The sequence below is a fragment of the Leptonychotes weddellii genome, chromosome 7, assembly GCF_054177405.1.
Source record: "Leptonychotes weddellii isolate Sample4059 chromosome 7, ASM5417740v2, whole genome shotgun sequence".
Classification (NCBI taxonomy): domain Eukaryota; kingdom Metazoa; phylum Chordata; class Mammalia; order Carnivora; family Phocidae; genus Leptonychotes; species Leptonychotes weddellii.
In genome coordinates this window covers 43,523,158-43,535,859 of record NC_138375.1, presented here as the reverse complement: position 1 = coordinate 43,535,859, position 12,702 = coordinate 43,523,158, and the positions used below count along the sequence as shown (strand labels likewise).

At 42.9% G+C, this 12,702-nt stretch overlaps 1 protein-coding gene across 3 annotated transcripts in view; it reads right to left on the bottom strand.

The window, feature by feature from the left end:
* SGCD (sarcoglycan delta) overlaps positions 1–12,702 on the bottom strand; it is a 361,831-nt gene that overhangs the window by 127,706 nt on the left and 221,423 nt on the right. For all 3 annotated transcript variants that reach the window (XM_081826230.1, XM_081826228.1, XM_081826229.1), the window contains exon 5: positions 9,525–9,644. In XM_081826230.1, the coding sequence (XP_081682356.1) occupies positions 9,525–9,644 (120 nt within the window). The remainder of the gene's footprint in view (positions 1–9,524; positions 9,645–12,702) is intronic.

Sequence of the window (12,702 nt, the reverse complement as noted above, 5' to 3'; positions counted from 1 at the left end):
TTTCCCTCAGTTTCTCCTCTAGGAAGTTCCCTGGCCACCTCCGTTGGCTTGGCATCCTGCCCCTGTTCTCCAGCATTACGGGGAAGTCCTCTTAGCACCTAACGCAACCAAGTGCTAGCTTCTAGATTCTATTTAACTTCCTAAGAACTATTTCCAGTGCTATTTAATATTTCACTGCGTATGTGCTTTGACACCCCTACTAGCCTATAACCTATTTGAGATCAAGGGAATTTTATGCTGTGTCCTTACATCCCTGCATTGAGCTTTGCTTGGTGATTGTTGCACAAATGGTGCTCAGTAGGAATGGGTAGAAGGAGTAATAGTAATAGGCACCGATAACAGTGGGCACTTATCATGGGCTTAGCACTGTGCCAGGAACTTTTCATATATTCTATGCAGGTACTTGTACTACCCTCATTTTACATGTGGGCAACCTGAGGCTTTCAGAATTTAGAAACTTGCCCAAGGTTGTGCCATGAGAGCCAGGAGAGGTGTCCAGGCAGTCTGTCTCCAAACCCCATACCCATCTAACGAGGCTGCGATCCTACTGTCACAAAGGGTACACAGGCATTTGCTTCTATCCTGTGCCCTGAAGGGTTCTGAATAATTTCTCCTCTCTCTCTCCTGATTTCTTCTGTTTAGATTTACCCTTGCCACCTTACCCATCATTCCTAGGGAAGTCAGGGTACAAAAGGGGTTAAGAATAGAAGAGTAGTACATAGCAAAAGCATAGCGCAAGGTGGGAGGAGAAGCATAAGTTGCTGAGAGAAGTATTTTTAGCACTCTTTTCTCCCACTCAAATAAGCAGAATTAAATTCAAGTCCCTCCAATAAGGGAGAATGAAGTTAATTTCCTTCCCCAGTCTGCACACTGAGAGTTTCTTATTCACATTGTCGTCTCATTAAATTCCTGGTGTCACTGTGAAACACCAACATTCCCCTTGGTCTCTGCTGGGAAGAGAGTGGAAAAAAAAAATCAACTCAGGTGACTTTTGGTTGAGTCAGAATATTCTGCAAGAGTGAATATAATTAATGAGAAAGGCGACAATATACCTAGACTATATGGACATTGAAGATGTCCTGGCAGAACTTTATCCGCTCATTTGAAAATACTCTGTTCTTGGTATTAACCGCCAAGAAGAAAACTCTGATGATAAAAACAAACCAACAGATGCCCAAAAGCACATTAGCTGTAGCCCGACAGAGAATTTCAAGTCGTGTTGGTTTCAAAGACAAAAAAGCCGAAACATACCTCCTCCCCCCTCAGTAAGTGCTGGAATTGGTTCTCTAGAAAGCAGCCAAATAGTGAACCTCATCAACCTTTAATCCAACTAGAAAGCTCACAAATGTCCCCAACTGCCTTTTCTCCTCCTCCCACCCCCTCCCCATATGCAAGTAAGGGAGACAGTGGCTCAGCGCCTGGGGAGGTCTGCTAAGGCAATGCTGCTGGGACAGCTGGTAACGTGTATACAGTACGATGGATCCATCACGCTGATATTAAATCACATCTCCCTCTTGCCAAAGGGAAAAATGTGTGGGGCCCAGCAAATGCTTTTGCATCAGGAATCAACCCCGCAAGCTTGGGGGATGAAGGCGCACCCTGAACCGTGGCGGCTTATGATGCCTGTGCACATGGGTGGAGGGGTGCATGAAACGAGGCGGTTGAATCACCTAGGCTTTCGGATGGGCTCTTCTTTTACTTTTTGGAGAATTTTGACAGTTGTACGTAGCATTTCAGAGGAGACCCCATTATTATTTCTCTGTTGTAGAATTGTGCTTTTTCTCATTAAGTAGCTCTGGTTTATTAAGGTTGGGGTTGTTCATCTGAGACTCTTTTATACTTGGCTTTCTTGCTGCATTATCTATGGGAAGTGTATCTTTATGACCGACTGTATTATTCCTGCATTCCTGTAAATAATAAACCAAGTTTGGAATGAGATGCCAGAGGAGAACTGTACAACAGGCAATTCTTTTTAAATAGTTGAATCTCTTGGAGATTATCTCTGATAATGATAACAAAGAGCAGAAAGAGGGCCCTGGCAGTTTCAGGCTCCTCCGACTTGTTATGCAAATGTTCCTATTAGACTGGGAGGCTCTCATCTCTCAAGGATCAATGTCAGAATTACTCAGTTTTCACCACCACGTAAGAGGCACTGTGTTCCATTTTTACTATAACCCTTCCGCCTCTCTCCTGCTTCCTTCCATTCAATGATGAGATATGTCAGAAAGGAAGAGAAACAAAAAGATGGAGGGCAGAGAAGAAGGCAGAGAGGTTATTTAGAACCGTACACATGGCCTACGTGATTAGAGTCAAATAGCCAACCTCACCTGGCTGGTAGGTACGGTGGAACCAGTTGGTCACCTTCTAAAGCACTGAGTTCCTTCTCATGGAGAAAAGCAGAGTAGATATGAAAAAGCATCCCAACATGGGAACGTGGGATGGGGACCTCAATGTCTGAGGATGACTCTGGGAGGGCGGTCACAGCCTTGATAAAGGAGCCCTGGAGGTTCGTTCAGCGGAAGAAATGGGCGAGGGGTTGTTTGGGGGTGCTCAATTTGAGGAGCATCTCTGAGTTCTTACTCTGGAATGTCCTCCTAGGCCATCTCCTCTTTGGAGTCCTTGTGTTCAAACTGTATGGATGACTCTTTGACCCCCTGCTTGTGGACCATCTCTTGTGGGCTTTTTTTGCTGGCGTTTCCCACTGGACACCTGGCCTCTCCCTTAGGTGCTCAAGCAGCAAGACCCAGGGCATGTAAAACTGAACCATTTCTCTCCAATCCCCAACTTGCTTTGTTGCTCTGACACAGTTTTGTTAATGCACTACAAGGCACACAACACCAGAGCTGTCCCCGACTGCCCCTCTTGACCCTCCACATGCACTTAGTTGCCAAGTTTCATTAGTTCTACATCAAGATGCTCTTTCTCATTTGTCCTCTCTTCTCTTTCCATCCTGGTTTAGGCCCTTATGAATCCTCAACGAAAGCATAATAATATTCTCTTAACTTGGGTGAACATTCTCCCTCCCTCCTGTTCTCTATACAGTCAGATTGGTTATCAAACATTCCAATGTGCAAAATCTTTCCACCTATTTTTGCAACAAATATTACTGAGCAGTTGCTATGCAGTAGGCACTATTCTAGATTCTGAAAAACAAAAGTTTCTGCTATCATAAAGCTTATATTCTAACCAGGAGGAGAGAGTGAAAATAAACATTTTTCATGAAATGAACATTTTATCATCACCATGCATGTTGTGAGATCTGCCTTGAAGAGGAATAAGGCAGAGTAAAGACGCAGACCAGGAATAGGCAAACTTTTTTTGTATAGTGCCAATTAATAAATATTTTAGGCTTCATGGGCCATATGATCTGTCTCAACTACTCCACCCTGCTGTTGTAGTGTGAAAGCAACCATAGATAATACTTAAATGAGCACTGCTGTGTTCCAATAAACATTACAAAACTAGGCGGTGCGTTTAGCCTCACTGGCCCACAGGCCTACTTTGCCAACTCTTGGTACAGACAGTGAAATCAGGAATGTGCTATTTTTATAAAGCGGCCAAGGATGTGTGGTGAAGTGACATTTAAGCCATAAAGGGAAAGGTCCTTTATGCATAGATTGGAAAGAGCATTTACATGGAGGGAAGAGTAAACATAAATGCTGGGAGGTGAGAGAATGCTTGGTGATGAAGCGAGGAGGCCCACATCTGTGGAGCTGAGTGAGCAAGGGATGAGAGCTTGTAAAGCATCTTCTGCTGTCTTCACAATTCCTGGGTACCACAGTCAGGCACAGCTGTCAGGATTTTCCATGGTCATACCTTTGATTTAATGAATATTTGCTGCTTTTTGCCCAGCATCCATTCCCTCTCTTGGACACAGCACCCCAATTTCCCTTTGGACAATGGTCCCCTCTAGTTCATTCTTGATCATTTCCAACTTTAGCTCTAGCAGTGGGGATATGGTCCAGGACCAGCAAACGCCATCATTATGGTCACAACGACTAGTTCAGGGATGGGCATATGGCCCACGCCAGTCTAGTAAGAGGAAAAACCCAGGCCTTTGTTGGATTTATATTCAGAAGGTAAGGACCCTTTCTGCTTTTGAAGACAAAATGCATGATTGTATAATGGAGCTCATAGGTGTTCAGAGAAAGGGAGAGACTGAAATGAGGTTACATTATTTGAGCCACTGAATCTAGCTTGACGCCAACTACTGATGGACTTTTCTATCACAGGGGGCAACTGGTCTCCCCACCTCCCAACCAAGTGAGTCCTGACTGATAAACATGTGTTGTTCCATTCATCAAGCAAACACTCCCCCTATAGGTTCTGATGCGCCAATGTGTACTCAAGGTCTACTTCAAAGATTCCCGATTAAGCAGCTATCTAAACTCTCTCTAGCATACCACCCTACTGCAGCCGGCTTCTGTAATTCTAGTCACTTTGTTTCTGTCCTTCTAAGCAGTTTGTTTTCTGCATGCGTGTCTCGTCTTCCTGAAGGGACAGAGAGCTTCCTGAGTAGGAACAGGGACACACATCTGTGTATCTCCATGATGCCAGCTGTGGTGTTTTAGAGATTCAGGTTTATAAGTACATATATATATATATATATGTATATGTATATATGACACACACACATCCATTTAATGAATGACCACCACTAAGAACACCCCACTCCTTTCATCATAATTATCAATTGCCAGGTTGCAATAGAAAGTTTCATCAAAAACTAGTTCAAAAGGCTAAATGTATCATCTGATGTCTTCCCCCAAAAATTAGCATCAGACCACATTTGAATTTCTATAAATCTTCTGCTAATTTAAATGGCTTTAGAATTAATTAAAAATGTTTTTCAATCGATAATAATGTAACTCAGATAATTAGCATCAAGTAGCATCTAGAGGACATATTTAAAAAACTAATCTAGAGTATAAATAGACTTAATTAACAATTAGAATAACACTTTATAATTACACTTTGTTTATAAATGCTAGAATGTCCGATTCATTGTTCAACGAAATTGGTCATTAATGAAAATCAAAGTTATTTTTCCCTGATGTCTCCATGAAGATGTCTCTAGGATGCACTGGCTTTTATGTTGCCTATTTTCTTGGTGATTTTTTAAAGACCACTCCTGCCCCATATTTGACAACTTTGTTCTGCAATTAAGCTGAACAATATCATGCCTTATCTTGCATACTAACTTAGACCTTTTTGGTAATTAAACAGATGGGCCTGACTACAAACCTGAATTCTCTTATGTCTGACCTAAAGAGATAACTTTGCAGTACGGAAATCCCAAGGGTGGCAAAGACACCAGGACCATAAAAAGAGAGACAGGGCCTGGTACTTGCAGGGAAGCAAAGAAACTAGAGGACCTGGGTGCCAGGAGACTAGGAGAATGACAGTCCCTATCAGCAGAGTTAGGAGGTGGGCTCTGGAGAGGCAGGGAGTTTGCTGGAGGACACCCGGGCTCAGCTGCACAAGGAGGAGTGCTGGAACGACCTCTATTCAGAAAAGTGCAGGCTATTTGCTGAGAATTTAGAATTCGAAGTGAGAAGGCAGTTCAGAGCAAATACTGACTTAGTGTCATCTGAAAAGAAGCAAATGTTGAAGCCGTATGTAAGAGTGGGATTTCCCACAGAAATGTGAGCAAGACAAACAAGGACTGAGCCTGGAGGGAGTCTACACCCGATGCAAAGGGTGAGTCTAGGTTACTTACGAGGTGAAAGAAGGGAGGGAAGCAGAGGAAAAGTCAGAGATCTGGGAGGACTGCAGGAACAGTGGAGTATCTAGAAGCCAGGAAGGGAGGAATAGCTGGAAAACAGGTGCCTGGTTCTCCTTCCCTCCCCTCGTGGTGCCAGTGTGCTATGGAGCTCGGGGAAGATTCCTAAGATAGAAGTCACGTGGGTAGTGGGAAGACTGCCTAGATTCAGATCGTGACTCCACCGGTTTCTCTCTGTGGAACTTTGGGCAAGTTTCACATCACTCTGTGCCTCAGTTTGTCCCTCTGTACATCAAGGTGATAAGCCAGGGCCCTCCTACCCAATGTCTTTATTCACGGCGATTAGTTTAGCATTTTGCACAGAGAAAACCCTTAACATGTGTTAGCTATATTTATACTGTGGCTTTTCTGGAGCAAAGTGATAAAAGCTGAGCCTGAGCTCAACTGAAAGCTACCAGCAAAGCTGGGACAAAGCTGGGAGGGTCTTAGGTCAGTGGCTCTCAGGCGTGTGCATACATCAGAGTCACCTGGAAGGCTTGTTCAAGGACAGCTTGCTGAGCCCCTGAGTTTCTCCTTCAGTAGGTCTGGGTGGGGCTTGAGAATTTGCAAAACTAACGAGTAGACTAGAGCTGATGCTCCCCATTCAGGGACTCACACTTTCAGAACCAGTGTCATAGTGAGTAGAGGAAGAGACCCTATAATTTTGGGAATTCAGCCCAGGCCTTCAACCCCTCCATCACGTAAATCCTTTTTGAGAACACACATTCTAGCAAGACCAGCTTCATGTGTACCTGGGTGAAGTGGGTGGTGTCATATTTCTTGGCAGTTAAAGGCTCTTCCTCTTCTGGCCCTTCCTATGTCCAGGAAATCCACTAGTCCAAACTTAACTGAAAAATGAATACTTCCACAGGTCCTCTGCCAATTTCTCTCAGAGTACCTTCTTAAGTGAACATACAGGGTTGGGTAAAATTTTAGAATGTGATGGGTGCCCTGAAGCCCAAGTGGACCAACAGAAACCATCCCCAACATGATGGTTAGCATCTACCGAGGGCTTCCTGTGTACCACCACTCTGCTATTTGCTCTCCATACACTGTGCCATCCAGTTCTCCCAACTACTGTGGCAGCCAGGCATTCTTTTCTTTCCTTTTTTTTTTTTTTAAGATTTTATTTATTTGAGAGAGAGAGTGTACACAAGCGGGGGAGACAGGCAAGAGGAGAGGGAGAAGAAGACTCCCTGCTGACAGGGTACCCCATGTGGGGCTTGATCCCGGATCCCAGGACCCCGGGATCATGACCTGAGCTGAAGGTAGATGCTTAACCCACTGAGCCATCCAGGCGCCCCAACAGCCAAGCATTCTTATACTATGTCACAGAGTAGAAGGATGCCTAGTAGGGTGAAATGACATCCTAAGGCCCGGGCTGATGAATGACAGAAACCAGAATTATTGGCCAGTGTCAACTCTACAACCTGTGCTCTCAGCCACTCAGCTACGTGGCTCTTGCCTGTTCTCTTTTCCTCAGGAAAGATGTGCATATATGACAGATCAGCAATAATGGCCAGCCTATATTTATCCCCTCCCATATCTCTTCCCAGATAAAAATTTCCAGAGAGTTGAACCTTCTTTATGAAGCATGGCTTCTAGTCCCTTTGTCATTCTATTCAGGGTCCTTTGAGTGTGCACGAGGAAGTCACCTTCCTGAAAACTGAATAGATGGGTGTGGTTATCCAGAGAAGAATGTAAACAACTGAGTTAAGCTACTATATGCTGAAGGCATTATCTTCAGGCTTATTCCTTATTATTTTCTACTGCTATACCTACTCAACTATCAATAGAAATAACTGATTAATTAACATATGTTTCTTGTTATATTCATTCATTCTTCCACTCTCCATTTTGTTCCACCCTCTTTGTTTTATATGTGTGGAAACTAAGGCTTAGAGAGAAAAACAGACTTGGGTAGGGTCACTCAGATCCTCAAGGTGTGAGCAAGGATTCAAATCCAGCTACGTTAGACTCGACCATGAAATATGCATCCAGATTCAAACCTCCCAAGAGTTTGCTCAGTCTGATGACTCAAAAAGACAAACTTCTCATTAAGCTGAAAATGAAATTGCCTAAACTTCTCGTTCCACACCATATGGCTGAATCCCAGCTGACAGGAAGCTCATTTCTGCAACACACCAGGCTCATTTCACTGAGTAGGTTGATGTGAGATTTGTGGGGTGGTCATTTCCTAATCTTTCTAGCATTGATAGCAGCAGTGGTATTCATTATGATGCTTGCTTTCTACATTTTAACATAAAAAAGCAAATGTTCCTAATGATGGAGACAGATTTTGTCCTGAATTGTTCTCTAAGTAAAATATCACAAGCAGACACAATGACAACAACAACAAAAATATCCACCTGCCTTCAAGTGACCAAAAACTACAATAATCTTCCAGTCCTTAGTCTATTGAACAGTGGGGATGGGGGGGGAGGGAGAGAGTTCTTAAATGATACCATCCTGGAGTTTTTTACACAAAGATTAAGCTGAAGTATTTGGATATCTAAAATGATCTTGAATCTTTCCAAAGATTCAGATTTTAACGAAGCGAGGTGACTCACGAAGTGTGGATAACTAACGGGAAGTGCTCAGATCATTTGTACAGAATGATCTGAGCATGAGATACCATCACGTTTTCCCCTGGGCAATTATTCTACAGCCAGTATAGCAAAGTATTCTGGAACAAAAGGAGAGCCTGAAGTTTTTGCGTTTGTTTCCCCCACTGCCCCCCAAAACCTAGAACTAATATGGAAAGTGCCATTTCTACACATAATAGAGAAAGACATTAAGTGTTAAGGGTTGGCCATGGTCTGAGAACGTATTTATGTGCATTTAGATGCACTGAGGCTAGAGTTCATGGGTAAGGATTTGAATAGTCCTACCACTGGCCCTTGATCTTGGACAAGTTTCTTCACCTCTTCAAACCTTCGTTTACTCATCTGAAAAATGGGACAAATTTGAGGAGGTAGCAAAGTATAGTGCTCTAAAGTGAAACATGCCAAATTCAAAATACCTGGCTGATACAACATGAACTCATTTAACCCTAGGGACCACTTGAGATGGTAGATGTTCTTAGCTCAACCGAGCAGGAAAGAAAACTGGCTCAGTGAGGTCAGTACCTTGCCCAAAGTCACACAACTAATGGGTGACAGAGCAGGGATAAGTGACAGATTAGCTCCAGCACCAGGACTCCTAAACCACCATACTAGAGCATTTCAGCATACAGCCACAGAAGACTACTTTGTTGTGTGCTCAAATCCAAGGAGTCCATCAGTGGCACCATAGATATTCCTGCACATGTTTTCACAAATAAATTCTTGGGCCCTTCCACCAGAGCTTTTAATTCAGTGAGTCATGGTTGGATCTGTGAACCTAAACTTTTCAGAAGTTCCCTAAGTGATTCTTCATTTACAACCAGGTTTAGGAATCTCTGAATCATGTATATAAGTCTTGACTGCTTCTACCAAGAGTGCCAGTCTGTGAGGATAGGATGTGCTCCGTTATACTTCTTGGCATGAATATGCATCCCTACCTGAAGCTCAGTGTTGACAGTCATGCCACAAAAACTCATTACTTGAGACATTTTCATGGGGCTGGGGGGGCAGGTTCTGAGGTAGGCCGTGGGGGAGTTCATCTACCTTGCTTAAGAGAATCCAGGTAATAGACCTAAATCTCTCTTCTAGGCACCATTTCATTTTTCCTCTAAAATGTATACATTGGCATCAAACCAATTAGATGATTAAAGTTTCCTTACCTAAAACTCTTAATCTCTCAGCTCCTACCACCACTTCATGGTTATCTGCAGAGAAGAGCAATTTTCCAGAAACTGTCTTTACTTCAAACTTTTTGCCATAAGCTTCTACAGCTTTTGGACCTAGAAGGGAGAGAGAAAGGGAGGGAGAGAGAGAGGTTAGTCTCATTGCATTCATTTACAAAGAGCTTTTCGCAGAACATACACATCTGACTAGTTTGTATTGGACTTTAATGTAAGTGGATTGGTTTTCAGAAGCCAACCGTAAAAATCAGTCTTGTGACTCTGGCCATGTCTTGTCAATTACTTTTAATCATATGCTCTTGGGCTATGATTTTAAAGACCATCATGTGCCTTCTTCAGACTAATGCTTGTATGAGATTTCCCTTAGCTAGCCACCAAATTACTGTCAAATACTTGTAGACTTTGGCTTGAACATATCAAGGCACAGAAAGTTCACCACCTCTTGAAGTAATCAGTGTATCTTTGACCAGCTCTAACTGTTGGAAAGGGTGCCTTTAAATTCAGCTGAAGTCTGTCTCACTCTGTATCCTTAACCCAGTGGCTGCATGTGACACCAGACAAGTCTATTTCCTCAGTATATAGATCATTTCCTGGCAGAAAAGGGTATCATAAATTGCAATTAATTGCTAGAAAGTTGTTGAATCTTCTATGCTAGAATTTCATTCAATAAATTTTAGAGGGTTTATCATATGACAACAGATGCTATCCTTGAAGGGGGGCTATCGTGGTGGCATCTTCTGATGGAGACAGATGTAAGTTTAAACACCAATGAATCAGAAAATTGCAGAGTTTTGCGTACCATGGAAAAAATAAAACAAGTTAATATGTTAGAATTCCTTTTTAAAACAACAACAACAACAACAGGAGACATTTCAGTTTCTCTGAACTAGAACTACCTGAATACCTCAAGTTCAGGTGGCTCTCAAAATCTGCTCTGCAGAAATGCATCAGAATAACCTGCGGGTGTAATCATCCTCACAGAACCTCACTCAGAGCAAAAGGAATTTATCTTTTGGGCTGAAAATTCATAAAGAAAAAAAGTTTTGAGGTTAGAGTCTAGAAATCTTATATTTTTCCAAAACTGCTCAGGGGATTCTGATGGAGCATTTTTGTTTCTAGTTATTTTTCAAGACAGTGTCACTTAACTACAAAAAGTAGTAATGAAAGGGCCCTCAATGCCTTCCAGGCAAAGACCAATGGGAACATACGTGTAGGTGAACAAGTTGGGTTTGTTATTCATTGCTGTGATGGAGAACACACACCATGGGCAACCACACAGGGCATCTCAGTAAGAAATACAGTATTTGGTTTTATGTTAGGTTATTTTGGGACTTGGTTTCAGGAAGCAAGGCTTTGCTCTGGATTAGGTGCTATTGGAAAGTGGGAGTGATTTTACAACTGGCATGTTACTATATCTTCCCTAGAGGTAGGGAAGACCAGAGTAATGCTAAGACTGTAAAGCCTAATGAAACAGCAGTCACTGATATTAACCAGGATTGAGGGATGTTCAGTCATTTTAGTGGTTTGGATAAATGTTTCCATTTTTGTCTGTATTCAGACATGGTTAGAGTTGTCTTCGTTTTTTGTTTTGTATTGATCCTTCAGGACCAACTGAGTGGCCTCGTCTGGTGTTGATGTTCGGCAAAATTATTTATGTTCAAACAGAAGAGCACAGAGGCTTGGCTTATGGTGCCAGGCCTACTCCTGTACATCCAGGGCTGTTGTCCTCATTGGCAAGACCACCAGACTAAGAATCAGAAGAACTATATCCCAACTTTCACATTCTCTAGAAATGTGACTTTGGGAAAATCCTTTAGTCTTTCTGAACCTCATTTTCTGCATCTGTAGAAGTGTACTATCACCATCTATCTATTCTGTTACCTTGTAGAAAGGTTAAAAGGATCAAATTATTCTACGTTTATAGAAAGAACTTTGTAGGTGGAAAAGTGGTGTGAAATGTAGGGGACTGCTCTCGTGATTATCATCACTGTGATCACAACCCATCACCATTTTTCTAATGCAATGGTCCCAACACATTGAAAATAATTAATGACAATCACCTCTCAGTGCACTTGCCTCATTCACATAATCATGCCAATTTGGCAGCCCTCATCTCCTCCTCTGACAAAAGGAAGGGCATTGGAAAGGCTTCTGAATGAGTGGGAAATTGAAACAGACATAGCAGAGACTTTCCAAATGGCCTGGGACCTAGCCATGACTGCCTTCATGCTCTAGGTGAGAACAACAAGTGGGAGCAGAGCTAAGGGCTCTCTCAAGGTCAACAGCTCAGCTACTGGAAGATCTGGGTCTGGAACTAAGCTCTCAGAATTGTTCCATAGAAGAACAGGGATGTGTATTTGTCTAGAGAGAGAAGAGGGTTGGAGTCAACGCATGAGGAGCAGCTAGGAGGGGAGCTTTAGAGGATGGTGAGGGGGAGTGGAAAGCTGGAGATAAGGACCAGAGTGCAGTCCTGAAAGAACAGAGATGGACAGTGAGGGCTTTGGATTAGACGATTCTGGGAGGGCTCAGATGTGGCTGTCTTCTTGATCACACCAAAACTGTAAGTGAAATCTATACTACTTGTTAATATACTGGGATTGTTAACCCTTTTTTTTAGAGGGGGGAGACTGGGGATCAGGAAGTGAAGGAGTGTTAATAAATGAATGAATGACCTCAGGATAGGCATGGGGTGAGTACTGTTTGCCACTCTGGATCTAGTCAATGGCATAATGGGGGTATGACTGGGGACCAAAAAAAACTTGGCCTCTGCCTCCATGGACCTAAGCAGTATCATGAGATAAGGCCCTTGAGGAGTCGAGAACACCTGCCTGGGTAAAGCCAGTCTGCTCTGAACTTATGACTGTTTTGTGAGACATGCAAGAGAATGTCCTAAAGACACCAAAGCAATCAGAGAACTCAAAACACAATTAAGTTATCTTGCTTTCCAGGGCTCCTCAAAACACAAAAAGGAACCTACCAAGGGCCAGAGCCATTTGCACATACAAAGCTCTGTAGTTGGAAGTTTCAGCCAAAACCCCACAGAGCAACTGCCGGCTCAATGGTGCAGATGGCTTGTCCTTTTGTTGATTTTACCTGGGGCTGCCAAATGTCCTAGACATGGAAGAAAGAAAGAAAGAAAGAAAGAAAAGAAAGAAAG